This window comes from Ictidomys tridecemlineatus, chromosome 11 (genome assembly GCF_052094955.1).
Source record: "Ictidomys tridecemlineatus isolate mIctTri1 chromosome 11, mIctTri1.hap1, whole genome shotgun sequence".
NCBI lineage: Eukaryota > Metazoa > Chordata > Mammalia > Rodentia > Sciuridae > Ictidomys > Ictidomys tridecemlineatus.
In genome coordinates, this window is record NC_135487.1 from 32,241,960 (window position 1) to 32,259,682 (window position 17,723).

General features: G+C 48.4%; 2 protein-coding genes across 16 annotated transcripts in view; one reads left to right on the forward strand and one right to left on the reverse strand.

Moving 5' to 3' along the window:
• The first annotated feature begins 263 nt into the window (after positions 1–263).
• Dmap1 (DNA methyltransferase 1 associated protein 1) lies at positions 264–9,730 on the forward strand. 3 transcript variants are annotated; one of them, XM_040288532.2, is made up of 11 exons: positions 264–369; positions 592–701; positions 1,207–1,298; positions 1,542–1,737; positions 7,545–7,703; positions 7,795–7,962; positions 8,221–8,406; positions 8,569–8,640; positions 8,930–9,002; positions 9,125–9,420; positions 9,556–9,730. In XM_040288532.2, exons 2-11 carry the CDS (start codon positions 597–599, stop codon positions 9,673–9,675), a joined length of 1,467 nt encoding a protein of 488 aa, XP_040144466.1. In that variant the 5' UTR covers positions 264–369; positions 592–596; the 3' UTR covers positions 9,676–9,730. The 3 variants fall into 3 exon arrangements, with proteins under 3 accessions (XP_040144466.1, XP_013220341.1, XP_013220343.1); XM_013364887.4 differs by having other exon boundaries at positions 278–384; XM_013364889.4 differs by having other exon boundaries at positions 285–701; positions 9,616–9,730.
• A 441-nt stretch (positions 9,731–10,171) lies between these two features.
• The window catches only part of Eri3 (ERI1 exoribonuclease family member 3), a 132,733-nt gene continuing 125,181 nt past the window's right edge, over positions 10,172–17,723 (reverse strand). For all 13 annotated transcript variants that reach the window (XM_040288539.2, XM_078026127.1, XM_013364465.4 and 10 more), the window contains one exon: positions 10,172–10,707. In XM_040288539.2, the coding sequence (XP_040144473.1) occupies positions 10,625–10,707 (83 nt within the window). In that variant the 3' untranslated portion in view covers positions 10,172–10,624. The remainder of the gene's footprint in view (positions 10,708–17,723) is intronic.

Consider the following 17,723-nt stretch of genomic DNA (forward strand, 5'->3'; position numbering starts at 1 on the left):
AAAAGGAAAAATAGAAAAGAAAAAAAAGGAAACAGGTTAAGATAAATTGACTTCCTAATGTCACAAGGCTGTGAGCTTTTCTTTTTCTTTTTTTCCCACTTCCCGAGATGTAATGGAGCAACACAGAAGGCAAACGCCGGAAAGCAGGCGGCGTACCATCTTGAGTGGGGTCGCGGGAGGACAGGCCTGTGATAAACTCCGCGCGGTTAGTAGCTTTCACACTGGATTGCTAGCCGGCTCTGTTTCCTCCAAGCACAGACCGGAAGTGTTTCTGTCGGCTGTGTTTCAAACGTGCACAACCGGAAGTTTCTGCCCGAGGCTTTGCGGTGTTAGGGGAGCGGCGCAGGGAAACGCAGCTGGCACATCCAGGTGTGGAGGAGCAGGGTGAGGAACAAGGAGGTGAATGAGGCTGTTACGGACACCCAAGCAACGGGACATACGCAGAACCCCGACCTGACTGGGACCGCTTTCCTTGCCGCCCTCCTCTTCACCCCGCCCCCACTCGGGTCAGGAGTGGACCCGCCCCCTGGCCCGAACGTGGTCTTTCAGGCACTGACCCTTGACGTACGGGGTGCTCCCCCAATCTCTCAGGCGTGATGGCTACGGGCGCGGATGTACGGGATATTCTAGAACTCGGGGGTCCAGAGGGTGATGCAGCCTCCGGGACCATCAGCAAGAAAGACATTATCAACCCGGACAAGGTAACAGGTGTATCAGAAAGCAAGGGGGTAATGAGGAGTGAGGGGGTGACGACGGGAGAGGTGGTGGAGTGGTACACTTCTAGTGAGATGCACGATAGAAAGGTGTGACTTTATGGTACAGAGAAGGTATCATCCTCCGTAAGATGGATGATGGAGAGGTGGGACACTGTGGGAGTGGAGAGGACCGAGAGAGTGGGGCACCTCCAAGAGATGAGAGGACAAAAGAGAGAAAATTATTGGGGGTGGAGACCAAGATGTTGTGTTATTAGTCTGAGAGATGGGGAGAGGATCTTCAATTTTCACATATCAAAGGAGGAAAGGGGAATGATCTGCTCAGACTGGGTATACTCCAGAAAGTGGATTTCTGGGCCTTTAAAGTGTGTCATCATAATGTTAGTATATATGTAACTGTTCTTGTGATGGTATGTTCAGGAATTGTGCTGAGCTAAAGAATTTTAGGGAAAGGAGGTCTAGGTTGTGGTTCCTTCCTTGTTTTCTTCTTCAGAAAAAGTCCAAGAAGTCCTCTGAGACACTAACCTTCAAGAGGCCTGAGGGCATGCACCGGGAAGTTTATGCCCTGCTCTACTCTGATAAGAAGCAAGTATTTGGAATCCCAAATTCCCATTCTCTGGCCCCTGATCTAACCACCATGTCCCTGACTCCTGGTTTTTTTCTTCCAGTTCTCTCCTTACCTTCCCTCTTCATCCAGGGCTCCTGCTTGCTGAGCAGGAATGAGAGGACCTCAGATGTCTTGCTCTAGGACATTCCTTGCTCAAGGGTAAATCAGCTCCTAGAGCCCTTCTGATTCTAACCTTACACCTCCCTAAATCCTACTGCCAGGGATGCACCCCCACTGTTACCCAGTGACACTGGTCAGGGCTACCGCACAGTGAAAGCCAAGTTGGGCTCCAAGAAGGTGCGACCCTGGAAGTGGATGCCATTCACTAACCCAGCCCGAAAGGATGGAGCTATGTTTTTCCACTGGCGACGGGCAGCAGAGGAAGGCAAGGACTACCCTTTCGCCAGGTTCAATAAGGTGAGCTACACCATTTGGACATAGGCCGATGCTGCCCACCTACTCTGAGCCATATGTATGAGCTCTCTTGTCTCCTAGGGTTGGCTCTAGATGTATGCTTGGGTCCAGCCATGGTTACCCACTCAGTCCTCATGTCAAATAAATGCTAAATGGGATTCTATAGGTCTTTTCTGCCCATGAGATCCTATCCTTCCCTGAAACAACTTTGGTTCTTGGTGACTTCTCTTAGCCTTTCAAATCCTTCTGTTTCTCAGAGCTGTAGCCTACATGTTTTTTTACTCTGTGTTTTCTTTCTAGTGTGTCTATAGATGTCACTTACTTATGGATCTTTCAGAATGCCCCATAGGTACATCATATCAAATTGGTACCCCTGAGCAAAACTCATTCCATTTTCTGCCCCCAAATCCGTTCCCCATCTCACTGAATGGCACTAGTATCCACCCACTTGGGAATCATACTTGACAGCCTTCTCCCTTAGGTCTCAACAGCAGGACAAAGAGATAGCAGGAGAAGGCAGTTAACAATCATCTAAGGAAATAAAATAAGTTTGATTCTTTTAGAATCCATCTTATTTTATATCACATCAATAAAATGAAACCAGGATATAAATGAATATGAAATGAGATGAAGAATGAACATCTAGGTGTAGGGGAGGCCTACTTTTAGATAGGGTGGTCATGGAGGGCCTCTCTGAGAAGGTGACATTTGAACTAGACTGTTGTGATACATCATCGAGTCCTGCTGAGTGTTTCCACAGTAAATCATATTTCTGCCTATATTCTCCATCCTCTCTGCCAGCACTCTAATCCAAATTGAATTATCTCTGGTTTGAATAATTAAGATTCAGCCAGAGCAGGACCTTACCCAGACTTACCCAGCCAGTAAGAGGTAGAGCTAGACTAGATTGGAATTCCTGTCCAAGACTTAGCCACTGTACAATGAGGCATCACAGGTGTTCTTGCTTGGAACACCCTTTCCTCTCAGTCCAGTATATTCAACTGTACTTGGACACCTTTCCCTGGATGGCTCACAGATTTCTCAGACTGAGCATGGCCACATGTGAATCCATCACTCCCCACATCCCAAACCATGTTTTCCTCCATTTCATCATCATCCCTAAGCCAGTGAAGGAGAGACAGGAGATATAAGGCTGGGGAGGAACAGCCATAAGGCAAGGCCTCTGACAGAGTGGGAGGGATGTGGGATGAGACAGGTTGAGGTGAAGACAAAATAATGTTCACTTTGTATTTAGTAACTACTGCACCATGCAAAGTTGAGGTCTAACAATTGAGGGCACAAAAATGCAGTGGCATAAGCCCATAATCTCCGGGAGGCTGCGACAGGAGAATCAAGAGTTTAAGGCCAGCCTCAGCAATGGTAAGGCACTAAATCAACTCAGTGAGACCCTGTCTCTAAATAAAATACAAAATAGGGCTGGGGATGTGGCTCAGTGGTCAAGAGCTCCTGAGTTCAATCCCTAGTACCAAACAAACAAAAAAAACCCCTCATATTGTTAGGATGGTGGGGGTAGGGGTAGAGGCAATCACAATCTGGTGGGATACATGCAATATTGGGAGGGCCTGATGATCATGGAAGTTTTCTGGAGTTGTTAAAGAGTCTGAGTTTTCATGAAGGATGTCACCAGGTGGTATTAGGAAAGGCATTCAATAATTTTTTGGGGCAAAGGGAATAGCATGAGCAAAACCATAAAAGATTAATTTAAAAAAATTGTCGATGGTCTTTATTTTATTGATTTGTTTATATGCAGTGTTGAGAATTGAACCCAGTGCCTCACACATGGTCAAGCACTCTACCACTGAGCCACAACCCCAGCCCCATAAAATGATAATTTTAAAGGGTCATGTGTATGGGATACTGTGGGCATTTCCATGCTGATGAATCCTAAAACCCAAGGTGGGCATTTTGGGAGATGCCAAAAACCCAAGGTGGGGCATGGTGGGAGATGCCACCCAAGCAGTGAATAGCATCCAGGTCAGGTAAGGCCTTGGCATCCAGGCTCAAGAATTTGGTTTTACTCTGGTGTCATTGGGTAAACATGGACAGATTTTAAGCAGAACAGTGTCAAGATCAGATTTGAGTTTTGGGTGACTACAGGGCCAGAGAATGAAGCCAGAGTTAAATGAATTAATGATCTTCTCCAGTAATCCTTCTTACCATGGATCCCATCTCACTCAGTGGCTCCCTATCTACTCCCTTGCTTAGGCCAGAAACCTAGGTGGCATCTCCCTGGCCATACACGCTCAAGCCCTGTGGTTTCTATCTCCTGAAGCCTCTTGATCTGTGCCCTTCTCACTGCTTTCCTGAAGCAGCTCAGGCCTTTCTACCTCCCACCTGCATTACAGCTGGTCCCTAGACTCTTGTTTATCCTCTCTGTCCTCACTGCTGCTTGGATGATCTTTGATAGAAGAACTGTGACCTTTTGTTTTCCTTAAAACTAACTCTGCTGGTTCCTATCACCTTCAGGACAATTTTAGACTCTGTAGCAGGGCTTGTAGCTGGCTTCTGCTAATTTGCCAGGCTCTTTTTGCATCTCTCCATTTCAGCATTTGTTTCCAAACATGTTCTCTCTGACAGGCCCATGCACATTATGCTGTTTTTCTCTGTATTGCCTACTCTACTTAGGATTCTTTTCCCATTTCCCCTTACTAGTTCACTTCTTTTTAACTTTTTTTTCGGGGGGTGGTACTAATGATTGAGCCCAGCAGCACTCAGCCGTTGAGCTACATCTTCATCCTTTTTTTTTTTTTTTTTAGATAAATATCCCAGCCGTGTGTGTGTGTGTGTGTGTGTGTGTGTGTGTGTATTTATTTACATTTTTTTATTTTTATGTGGTGCTGAGAATTGAACCCAGGGCCTCACATCTGCAAGGCAAGAGCTCTACCACTGAGCTATAGCCCCAGCCCAATCCCCAGCCCTTTTTATTTTTTATTTTAAGACAAGGTTTCACTAAGATGCCAAGGCTATCCTCAAACTGGTGATCCTCCTACCTTAGCCTCCCAAGTCATTGGGATTATAGGCATGTGCCACTAAGCTCAGCTCTAATTAACATCTTTTTTTTTTTTCTTACAGTACTGGGGATTATACCCAGGGGAACAACCACTGAACCACATTCCCAGTACCCCCAACCTTTTTAAAAAATTTCAAGGCAGGGTCTTGCTAAGTTGCCCAAGCTGACCTTGCATTTGCAGTCCTCCTGCCTCAGCCTCCTTAATTGCTGATATGACCAGGTGTGCACCATTATTCCTGGCACAATTTTACTTAACCTTAAACGAGCCCTAATTTATCTCTTCTCTGTCCAACTCTTGTCCCCATGCTGGACCCGGTGTCCCTTATTAGCACAGTAGGCATTCCTTTGTCATCAGATTCACCACTACTAAAATAATAATTTTTTTTTCAGCTGAACTCTGAGCTCTGAGAGGTGAAGACCACTTCACCTCGTATTCTTATTTAGCACTATGTTTCTGACATAGGTGAGATAGGCCCATGATATTTGTTGAATGAATAGATAAATGGTATACCTTACTTGACTGTGAGTGCCTCAAGAACAGGATTGGCTATGCTGTTACTATGTTTTTAGACTTTTTAAATCAAATGCACAGAAGGGATACCTAACCAAGCCTGGGAAACCAGAGAGACTCCAGAGAAGATAATGCCTGAAGGAGATTAAAAGGATGAAAATGTTACAGGCAGAAGAAATGTGGAAGTGAAAAGGCATAGCAGCCAATAACAAAGGCAGAGGGGAAGGATCTGCTGTGTTCCAGAAACTGCTGGTCATTTGGCTGGAAGTTAGGGTCTGTGAAGGACAGATCATTCACTCATGTGTTCATTGATTGATTCAGTAGATATTCACTGGTACCTAATGGTGGAAATTAAATAATCCTTGCTCTTGAGGGTTTTGTAAATTATCTAGAAGACACTTTATTTTTTACTATAAGCACCTCAGTTTTGCTGAGGCTAGTTTTGGACTTGTAATCCTCCTGCCTCAGTCTCCCAAGCTCTTGGGATTATAGGCGTGTTGCCACTGTGCCTAGCCCTTTTTTTATCTTTATTTTTTGGTACCAGAGATTTATCCAGGGGTACTTAACTACTGAGCCACATCCTCAACCCTTTTTTATTTTTTTGAGGTGGGGAGTACTAGGGATTGAACTCAGGAGCAGTCAACCACTGAGCCACATCCCCAGTCCTGTTTTGTGTTTTATTTAGAGACAGGGTCTCACTGAGTTGCTCAGCACTTCACTTTTGTTGAGGCTGACTTTGAACTTGTGATCTCCCAGCCTCAGTCTTCTGAGCTGCTGGGATTATAGGCATGTGCCACTACATCCAGCCCTTTTTTGTTTTTGAGACAGGGTTTCACTGAGATGCTTAGGACCTTGCTAAGTTGCTGAGGCTGGCTTTGAACTTGTGATCCTCCTGCCTCAGCCTCCCCAGCCACTGGGATTACAGGCATGTGCCACTGTGCTCAGCTGAAGGCACTTTATTTTGAAGGTGGGAGGCTTAGTGGGTAATGTGGTAAGATCCATTGTTCTAGAACCATGCATCTCAAATTATCTGTGGTGAAGGACATATTTCTGTTTTATTTTCAATCCATCAAAGACTGATAAAGATAACAAAATAATAAAAAAAGATAATACAAGTTTCTTCATATTAAATTAACCAGCACAGTTAGGTTTCCGTGTTTCTGCTCAGTTGCTGTTTTCACTGTAGACTAGAGAGGACTATACTGCCCTTTCAGTAGCACTGTTCACAAAAGTCAATTTTGACTGCAGAGGGAGAGTTGATTGGCAGAGGTTTGAACGGAGATAAAGAAAGACCAATGGAAAGCTATTTTTCTGAGCCAGGCAAGTGATGGTGCTGGCTGTCCCAGGATGTGGCAGTGGAGATAGAGAGGGATTTTGGAGGCAAAGCCACAGATTTATTAAGAGGTAGAAATTTAAAGATGCTGGCCAGGTTTCTGGCTTGGGCAACTGGATTGGATGAGGGTGACACTAACTTAGGCCTGGATTAGTGATGTCAGTTTGAGAGAGGGTGATGAGTTAGTACTGAGCATATTAAGTTGAATCCAGAGGAACAGCATGAGACCTCCAATAGGAAGTGTCCCAGAGGCAGTTGGAGACAACTGTGGTGTTAATTAAGCAAAAGAAAAACTTCCCCAGTCCAGTCTAGCATTGAGTCAGTCCTTGGGTTTCTGAGAAACTCAGCTTGTGCTGGTACTATTTGTCTCTAGAGGAGACATGAGGAGTGGGGTGTGGGATAGTGGACCAAGGGGCAGTGGCAGAGTTGTATATTTTGGGACTAGGTTCAGGCCCTGTCTGTAGATGCTTGACTTTGGAGAACTCAGGGGAGCGGCAGTTCCCACTATCACCACTTGGTGGCAATAGTGCTTCAGACAAAGTTGCATGGCCATTTCTTAGTCTGATGGGTATATTTAGCCATCTGCCTGGCTCCAGAGTTGACCTTTGGACTCCATAGAAGTGCTTACAAGTGGTCCCCTCACCTTTACTATGGGGGCAGGAGCAGTATCCTGTTACCAGGCTCTGAAGCTGAAGACGGTGAAGTTGCTTTTAGAGTATATCAACAGGCCACAGCCCAGAGGTTGCTATGGTTCTAGTCAAGCAGATAGGTGCTTTCCTCACTCTAGGCTGGCCTCTGCCAGGTGCACAGATAGAGGATTTGCCCTTGTCCCCCTCAGAGACTATCAGTAAACAGGAAGGGCTCTGATGAGGGGCTGGAGCCTGTTGGATACGACCTGATGTGGGTATTCTTCCACTGTCCCTCTGTGTCAGTAGACTGTGCAGGTGCCAGTGTATTCAGAGCAGGAGTACCAGCTCTATCTCCATGATGATGCTTGGACTAAGGCAGAAACTGACCACCTCTTTGACCTAAGCCGCCGTTTTGACCTGCGTTTTGTAGTTATCCACGACCGGTATGACCACCAGCAGTTCAAGGTGAGTTCGTATATGCATGTGCTTGTGTGCCCACCCCTGGGCCTACCCTTCCTTCATGCTCAGTTATCCCCCTGTGTATCTTGGTTTTCAGAAGCGTTCTGTGGAGGACCTGAAGGAGCGGTACTACCACATCTGTGCTAAGCTTGCCAATGTACGGGCTGTGCCAGGCACAGACCTCAAGATACCAGTATTTGATGCTGGGCATGAACGACGGCGGAAGGAGCAGCTGGAGCGTCTCTACAACCGGACCCCAGAGCAGGTCAGCTGTGAGCCCCACTGCCTTTCCTCTAAGCCCTACACCCTTTGCTCATTGCCTCCATCCTGTAAACTCTTACCACCCTGACTCCCAGTTTTCCACCTCCAGCCCATTCCTGCTGCTTCCTGGACATCCCCCTGCTCTCCTTCACTTCCATCTAGTCCCTTCCCTCTGAGATAATCCGGCACCCTTCGCCTCCCTGTCCACTCATTCTCCAGATTGCCCTCACATGCTTTTCAGCATCTCTCCTCCCTTTTCTAGGTAGCAGAGGAGGAGTATCTGCTACAGGAGCTGCGCAAGATTGAGGCCCGGAAGAAGGAACGGGAGAAACGCAGCCAAGACCTACAGAAGCTGATCACAGCAGCTGACACCACTGCAGAACAGCGGCGCACTGAACGCAAGGCCCCCAAGAAGAAGCTACCCCAGAAAAAGGAGGCCGAGAAGCCGGTGTGGAGCCTGAACCAGCCCAGCTTGGGGTGGAGGGGTCCTGCGCCAAGTGGCCCCACTCAAGTGGGGAGCTCTGAGAGCACACAGAGCTGGCGGGGTGCTGGGACTGACTCTGGGCTCATTCCCCCTGTGACACCTTGGTCTTCATAACTCCTTCCCCAGGCTGTTCCTGAGACTGCAGGGATCAAGTTTCCAGACTTCAAGTCTGCAGGGGTCACACTGCGAAGCCAGAGGGTATGTGAGTTATCTCCTTTAGTTTGTCTGGGCTCTGGATTCCTGTTGGCCTGAATGCTGCAGCCAGTAAGAAGGGTGGCTGTAGAGAGAGATGGCCTCATCAGGATCACAGAGGGATGTAGGCAGTCTAAGGTCAGAGCTTTCACTATATTCCACTTCTTGGCTATTTCCTTCTCTGGCCCATAGCTACCTCCAGGAGGCACATTTCTCCCAACCCCACTATCTTTGGGTCCTTTCAACCCCTAAACCTCTTGTTGGGCAGAGGGCTTAGCTGCCTGGTTCATTGCAGATGAAGCTGCCCAGCTCTGTGGGTCAGAAGAAGATCAAGGCCCTGGAACAGATGTTGCTGGAGCTTGGTGTGGGTGAGTGTGGTACTGAGCCCCACAGGACCTACCCACTGGGGGCTATGGATGAAGGCTGGACGGGGGGGATGAGCAGTTTGTTACAGGCCTTTAGCTACAGTCTGGCTCTGCTTTGCCTGCAGAGCTGAGCCCCACCCCCACGGAGGAGCTGGTACATATGTTCAATGAGCTGCGCAGTGACCTAGTGTTGCTCTATGAGCTCAAGCAGGCCTGCGCCAACTGCGAGTATGAGCTACAGATGCTGCGGCACCGGCATGAGGCACTGGCCCGGGCAGGCGTGCTGGGGGGCCCCACCACACCAGCAGTGGGGCCAGTCCCAGCCTCTGCTGAGTCAGCAGTGTCTGAACCTGGACTTGGCCCTGACCCCACTAAGGACACCATCATTGATGTGGTCGGTGCACCTCTCACACCCAATTCGGTAAGAGCCTGGATGGGCTGGGGGAATATGCCCTGACCCTATTCCCTCTAGCGCCTGCAGGGGGACTATTGCCTCTTTGAGGGTCTGTGGCAGAGGGCAGGAGTGGGTTGACCAGTGGGCATTATCTTCCCTGAGAGTGAAACACACACCAGGCCTTGGGGACGACTGACCTCAGCACCTCCTGTGTCTCCTCAGAGGAAGCGACGGGAATCGGCCTCCAGCTCATCTTCTGTGAAGAAAGCCAAGAAGCCGTGAGAGGCCACCCGGAATGTGGGTGGTACTGTGGTGTAAATAGAGCTGCTAACTTAGACTGGGCTGCCTCTGCCTCCTTTCCTGCATTTCTGATGCCCCTGGCTGGGAGGGTTAGCCAGGCAGGGGCTCAGCACTGCTATTCCCAAAGTTAGTACTGTTTGCCTGTGCTCAGATCTTTGGTGGCTTCCTTGGCCTCTAACCCCTGACAACTGCCCCATACCCCTGCACCTTGAATACCTGTGGTCTTACACTCAAGATGACATCACACAGCAGTGGCTTCAAATACCAGCAGCTTTGAACACAGCCTTATGCTCGGACAGTCTTCACACCCCAAGGCCTGTTTATCTTCAGTGAGGGTATTACAGGTGCTGCAGTGACTGCTGGCTGTATACCAGTGGCCTTGTGTAGAGGCAGCCCAGAGAATGCTCCAACTGGTTCCCATCCTGACAGCACTAGCATAGCTGTAGCCTTACAAAGATGGCTGCACACACACCCAACGCCTTGTTTCCCCGACTTTATTCAGTGGCACGTTCACAGCGGGGATGGGGGTAGACACAAGGTGGGGCCTGATCTGTCCTGGAGCCCTGGGGGCACCACACACCATGCACTATGGATGGGAAGGGGGACAGGGAAGCTTGGTGGCCCCAGCAGTAGCCTGTGTGCCAGGGAGGAGGCGGCAGCGAGTGCCTGGGTCCCCCAGCCCAGGCCCACAATGGGAAGGGCTAATACTGGGCTGAGACTGAGGGGTGGGGGTGGGGGTGGGCACAAAGTGTCTGCTCCAGAGAGGCCAAGAGGCCAAGCGCTTACCCAGGGCACAAGCCTACAGGGCAGCTGGGGGACACTCTGGGCGCAGGACTGTGCCACTCTCCCTTTTCCCCTCTGGTGAGGGAGAGGATGATTCTGGGCTGGGCCAAGCAGCTACCCTGTCCTGCCCCATCCCGTCCTCGGCCAATCAGAACGGCTTCGACGTCTGCTTGAAGATGAAGCCTCGATATGCGAGTGTCTTCATGATATTGGCGATGTTCTTGCAGTCATCTGTAGGGAGGAACAGAAAGCATTTAAGTGGGCCCTACATCCTTCCTCTCCATGCCCACAGATGTATGCGCAGGGTGGGAATGAGAAGCAGGGTTAAGTTCAAGAGCCATGGGCTCTAGAGAGGGGGGTCCCTGGCCTTGGTGGCAGCATCTCTGGCTTCAGGTTAGACTGGATGACACTGGGCCAGCAGGAAGCCTGGTCTTAAGGCTTTTCGGCCCCATAATTCATGCTGGAAATTGGCCGGCATGTCCTGTCCCGGCCCCGGCGGTGATGTATGGGCGCCGTCGCAGTAAGAAAAAGGCAGAGTAAATGTGTAATTTCTCCCTTGACGGCCCCCGGCCGCTGGGCGATCCTTCTTGTTGCCGCCGCGTGGGGACGGCCCGTCCGCCACACTCCGTCTTCCCGCCACCCGCCTTGATGTCTCCATTTCATTACTGTGTGGCCATTCATCACGCCCATGGCCAGGGTGACTTTGCCGGCACTTGCATATGTGGGAGACGTGGCCCAGGCCATAATCACTGGTGACAAGACACAAGGCTCAGCACTCCTGGGCCGGGGCCCTGGGAGTCACACCTGCTCTGGATATCTGTCTCTGTGTGGTCTTGGATAGGCTAGGGAGAGCCCAGATTTATGGCCTCTTTCAGTACTGGCCATCTGCTAGACACATGAACGTCAGCCCATTGCCTCGCCTGTCCTACTAGGATCAAAGCCGGGTGCTGGTCACTTTCTTGGGCCCTGCCTCTGCCCACACCCCAGATTAAATGTCTGCTTGTGCCAGACCCTATCACAATTTCTCCACTATGGGTCTCTTGTGTAATACTTGATGCTCTGGACACCCTGGAGGTCATATGCAGGAATGCTGGGCCTTGGGATCATGGACATAGGCCAGGACTTACTCCACGACCACCAGCAGGAGGGGCAGCTGCCCAGAGCAGTCACCAGCTGCTATGCTCTCACCTGCCTCTCCTCTCACTCCTTTCCTATCTCCCATGCTCCTGGGCCATGACCAGGGCCTCAGCCGCCACCAGCCCTCAGGGGATCGATGCTGTGATTGCAAAAATATTGTACATTGATGTCATCATCAAGTATGGGGGGGTGGTAAGGTCAAGGTAGGGTCAGGAAGCCTCTGCATTTGTCAAGGACTGTCCCCTTCCACTGGTCTCCAGACTGTTCCTTGCTGGAACCTCAACCTAGGAAAGGCAACCCTCTGCCTTAGAGCTAGGAAAAGGCTGTGGGTTGGAGAAGAGTATCTGGTCAGCCCAGGGCCTATCACTAGCCAGTCACCAGTTCAGCAGATCCTGCTTGGGGCAGGCAAATCACAGTCCTGTCTTGCAGAGGTCAACATGCATGTACCTGTGGTAGATACAGGTGTAGAGATGTGATACCTTGTTCCCCAGGGGCTCAGGCAGCCATGAGGGCTGGTCTAAGGCAGAATGGTGGGAAGACAGATGGGTGGGTAGTGGCGGCCATGGCAACTCCAGACGTGACCCATCCCCGTGGTTTATGGGCCGGACACGCACTCGGCTCAGCTGAGGCCCTGTCATTTGTCTCCCTTAGTGTGTATGCCTGGGCTGTTGGGTGTACAGGGTGGAGGAGGGAGGGAGCTGTGACAGGAGGAGCAGGCAGTTGACAGGGGAATAAGACAAGAAGGGGCTTGGGAGGAGGAGGGGTTACGATGGGGTCTAGGGTCTGTGATGGCACTGTTGGAAGGGTTGATAGGGTGATTTTCTTCCCAAATAAGCCTTGCTGTCGGGCACCTCCAATCCTTCCTGTCTCTTGCACTCTGGGGACTGTGGCTGCTGTGCATATTAAGAATAAGTCCCCTCGTTATCTGCAATTACCCAGCGGCCACACACCTCATTTCTTCCAGCAGAAAAGAAAATTAGTTTTCTATTGACTTCATCTAGCTCCTCCCTCATCACTGGACAAATCGCTCAATCTGCCTCCCTTGGCCCAAGTGACTGTCCCGGCCCAGACCCCCAGGCCACCAGTCATCCAGTGGGCAAGCACTGATCTCCTACCTGTGTGGGAAAGGGTCTCATGCTTCAGTCTCTGCCCTTGACCTGTCCCATGCTGCACAATGGATGACTTCACCCAAATCCTAGGCTTAGGCTGCCCTGAAGGTAACCCTCACCAGCCTCACTTCCCCCTGAGTTCCACACCATAAATTCCAATGTCTTTTGAACATTTCTTTCTAAATAAAGGCACAAAATGCTCCCATAATGAACATGTTTTCTCCCAAGCTTCTGCTTGCCTTGTGTTCTCCACACCAGAGAAGGGCATCATAATTCATTCAAATACCCAAAGAAACCTGAGGCAGGCTTCACACTCTGCCCTCTCCATGCTCCCCAAATCTAGTCAAGTAAGAACCTCTGAAGATGTGATCCCCTTATTCTCTAATCACCTAATTCCCATGAGCAGCAGCCACCCCTGAGTCCAGACCTCATCACCTTTCGCTTGAATTACTACTACAGCCTGTTCTGTCTCCTCCCTGTAATTCATCCCGTTGTAGCCAAAGCAATCTTTCTTCCACAAATCTGGCCAGGTCCTTCCTTCTTTAAATCCCTTTGGTGGCTCTCCCTGCCCTCTGTTCAAATGTGACTGTTCTTTAATGTGACTCAAAGCTTCAGCAAAACCTGATCCCTGTTAGACCTCTGTCACCCTTGACTCCTGATCCCTGTACTCCAATCTCAAGGAACCACTTACTATTTGCTGAAAATGACAAAGTGCACTGTGGAATTAGACAAAGCTGTTCCAGTTTTAATTTCTCCCACCAGTTGCATGACATGTGGCAAGAGCTTCATTCATTTCTCTAAACTCCAATGGCCTTAGCATCACTGTGAGCAAGGAACAGGTGCTCCATCCTGCATTTTTGTATAAGCCACTGTTTACACTCAGCCTTGTCTCTTCCTGGATGATGCTAGCTTTCTGGATGACTCAGTATGAGAAAGTGTATGCTGTACAATCCGTGGCATAGATGGAAAACTGGGTTGGTACATTGATGAAATCAACTGTCACATGCCACGGGCTGACTGACTACTTATTCTGTTTACAGGGGATTCTGGATTCTAATGTGTTGCAACTTGTTCACTATGATATAGGCCCAGAAAGAGGAAGGAGCTTGCACCAATTCACTTCTCAAATTAGTGGAATGGCAGTTACAGGCTTCAGCCCAGGGCTCTTCTTTACTAGGAGTGTAATAAGAGTCAATGCAAACTACTTGTCGGTTAAAAAAATAGAAGTCAACTGGCACAATTGGAAGATAACATGGCAGAAGACGTACCAGACATAGATCTGGGGCTTTTAATAGGCTAAAAGTGCAGAGAGAAACAGCAGCAGTGCCAGCTAGCGACAGCATCACCTCCTGGAGTTCTTCCTCTGCTTGACGCTCCTGGGCCATGTGGACAGCCTTGTGCCTTCTAGCACCTCTCACTTAGCTAATGAGGCCCACCTGATGCTGCTGTGGCATGGGATGGTGGGGGCACAGCCTTGTGCCCACAATGGAGACTATAATAGAGTAGGTCTTCTCTGCATCTTCACATTCTAGAAGACTAGCCTGTTTATGTCTCTGCAGGGTCATCAATTTGAGATACGATGACTTTTTCTTTCTGGGAATGCATGCACACTCACACTGGGGAATGAACTCAGGTGCTTTACTATTGAGCTATATCCCCAATCTTTTTTTAGGTTTTGAAACAGGGTCTTGCTAAGTTGCCCAGGCTGGCCTTAAACTTGTGATCCTCCTGTCTCAGATTCCTGACTTCCTGGGATTACAGGTGTGGGCTATCACACCCAGCTAAGACATAAAATATTCTTAATGTTAAAAGTATTCTTATATTGCCAAGACCATTTATCACTGCACAAATCCCTCAGAGAGGAGATGAAGAGGGCTAGAATCTAACAAAGGATAAGCTTGTTGGCTAGGCCCCAAGAATAGTCAAATATCTGCTTGGCAAAGGAGCTGATATAGTGGAAGGGTGGCTCAGACCACTTAGAACACCCAGTGGGAGTTCACATAGAGCTAACAACCTGAGGCTGGCATGCTCTAGTTGGCTGCACTTGCCTAGGAACTGAAGAGCACAAGAAGCAGCCTGGGCCAGGAAGACCCTCAGGAGGAAAGGGTTTTGAGAAACTCTTGGGGAGCCATCCATTCACATACTGAATTCATTCAGCAAACATGCACTGACATGTGTACCCAGCACAGGTGGGCTGTGTGGTCTGAGGGATGTGCAAGATTCTGCAGCTCTCTGTCCTCCTGAAGCTCAGAGACAGGCTTTCAGGTGTTACAAGAAAAGGAGAAAAGTCATCTCGAAAAACTAGATGACATAGAAAAGTCATCTAGTTCTCCTTGATCCTCAGAAATGGATTCCTGGAAGAACAAAGCTAAGAAGAGGTCTTAGGGGATGTGGGAGGAGCTACCTGGGCAAGTTGGGGTTAATGTGAGAAAGGTATTCTCAGCATAATGCACAGTACAGGCACATTTCTGGAGGTGAAATATCGGGTGTCCAAAAAATTAGGTTTAGAAAGTGGATGGGTGGATGAGAGTAACATTGTTGTTGTAGCAGCAGCAAGGAAGTGACAAGATATGAAGCTGGTGAAATCAGCAGCAACTGACTAGAGTAGAAACCCTGAGGAACCCAAATGCTCAGCTAAGGAACGCAAGGTTTTAATATTCTGGCAAGACTGCAGAGACATTTTAAGGAGGGGAATGACAGGACCAGATCTGTGTTTCAGAATTATTATCTCAGGATGTGAAGATGGGATTGGAGGGGCTAATCCTGAAGGTAGAGAGATCACTTGGCAGACTATACTTTGGCCCAGGCCAGAAAGGTTGACTCAGAATGAGGCCAGTGGCAGTGGAGATGGAGGTGGAGATATACTTACAGAGTGGAGTGTGGATGGAGGCAAAAGAGTTTTTGGGAAAGAGAAATAAGTAAGCCTTAATGAGGGGATTTGGTGAGCTGGGAGAGGAATGAGTTCAAGATTTTAGTGCTACTCTATGAGATAAGGAATTCCAGATTAGGTGCAATTTTGGGGTAGTGATGAACTTAGCTTTGGATGAATGAAGTAATATTCGTATGCGACATCTGAGTTTATCAGGCATTTCTTTATGACTTTTCAGGCTTAGAATGTTACTTCAAAACGCCTTCTCTCTCCCAGTGTTCTAAGAAAAAAATCCTATATTTTCTTTTAACAGTTTCATCTATATTTTATATTTAACTTTTGAAATCTGTCTAGAATTTATTTTAATGTGTAGTAAGATAGAAGCTCATATTATTTTTCTGATGGATAAGCTGATTGTCCTATCCCCACTGACTAAACTGTCCATACTTTCTGCAGCCTTTTGAAATCACATATACAATTCTCATACATGGGTCTGTTAGAGCAGGAAATAGAATGAACATGAAATAATCAAAGGGGGAGACCAAAGGGCAGCCAGGTGGCTTGCTGCTGACGGTGGGTCTTAAGAGGCAGTGTGGCCTAAAGGAACATGCAGATACAACCTGAGGCTCTCCTGTCTCCAAGTCTTTGCCAGGAAATACATCTTATTAGTGATCTCCAAGAAGTGGTGAGGGATGGGGCCAGAGCCAAACAAGAACAGCAAAGATGGGAGCAAGGTGGGAAAGAACGGGGGTGGGAAACATGTGAGGACCAGGAGCCAGGCATGGTAAGGATGAGATAGCAAGAACCTTGGATGTGTCAGTGTTCTAGGACTTCATCTGCCTGCCTGTCTGCACATTCTGGAAGCAACAATACCCTCAGAGCAAAATGCTGTGGATTTACCCTGGGCAGATTTGATTAAATGCTGTCCTGATCTCACTTGGGACACACACTAAAAAATTGCTAAAACTGAAATTCAAATTTAACCAGTATCCTATATTTTTATTCACTAAATCTGGCAACTCTTTGATGGGGACTGGGATACCAAGCTCCAGCTGGCTGGAATTCAGGGTTTAGCCTCAAACGTTAGTTTGAAAGGAAGATGGGGGCCAAGGCAATGAATTTAGAACTGTAACAGCAGAGAGCCCCCCAGCAATTCTATCCTGATTCAATGAGTTTGAACACAAACTCCACTTATTAGTAACTGTGAACTTGAGCAAGTTTCTAATCTTCAACTTTTCTGTATTTTGTTTTTTACACTATAATGGGAATAACAGTGACAATTAGAGCATCTATGTCCCCCCAAAATCAAAAGATGAGTTTTTATTTGTAAAGTGCTTAAAAACAGTGTCTTAGTTATTGTCAATGTTGTTACGCTAATAACATCAATAATATTGTTATGCCAACAACAATATCCTGATATCCCCCATCGCCCTGTCGTTTGTTCCAGACTTGGCCCACACAGATCCCTGGGACCCCATTCACAGCCACCTTCACCCTCTGGATACATTTTCCAGACATAAACTCCCTCTTCCAACAGACAGAGTTCCCATAGCTTCCTATCCCTCCCGGGCCAGGGTCCTCACAGTCTTGACTCTGAACTGACCCCCTCTTTCCGTCCTTCCCCTCAGCGTCCTCCCCCCCTCCACCCCACCCGAGGTGCCTGGAGGTGCCACAGGGCTGATGGTGAAGGATGACGGTGGTTCCACAATAAGGGGAAAAGGCAATTTCATCTTGATTAGCAGGCGATTTCTCTCTCCGTAATAAGCGCGCTCCAAATAATTAGCGTGTTTTACGTAATAATGAAATTACAGAAATGCAGTCCACTTATTCAAACAACTCACCATTACCATATTTTTAAATATTAGACTTAATTAGAGTTTATCACTTCAGAGAAGTATGCGGACCGAAGATGTTTTTTAAAAAAAATCCTCATAAAGTGTTTATTAAGCGCTGGTAAAGCTGGGATAATGATGTGTTTGGAAATTAAGGCAATCAAACACTTACCGCTGCTCCTGGAGGCCGGGCATGGAAATGAGGCCATTACACGCCCATTACCCGCCAGCTCACAGCCACTTGGGGGGTGGGGGGAGGATGTGCCTGGCCGAGAGGGCATAGTGCCCGGAAATGCCTAT

Coding starts and splice junctions, on each gene's coding strand:
- Dmap1 (XM_040288532.2), top strand. CDS start 597: ATGGCTACGGGCGCGGATGTACGGGATATTCTAGAACTCGGGGGTCCA. Junction 702..1,206: donor ACATTATCAACCCGGACAAG/GTAACAGGTGTA, acceptor TTTCTTCTTCAG/AAAAAGTCCAAGAAGTCCTC. Junction 7,704..7,794: donor ATGACCACCAGCAGTTCAAG/GTGAGTTCGTAT, acceptor CTTGGTTTTCAG/AAGCGTTCTGTGGAGGACCT.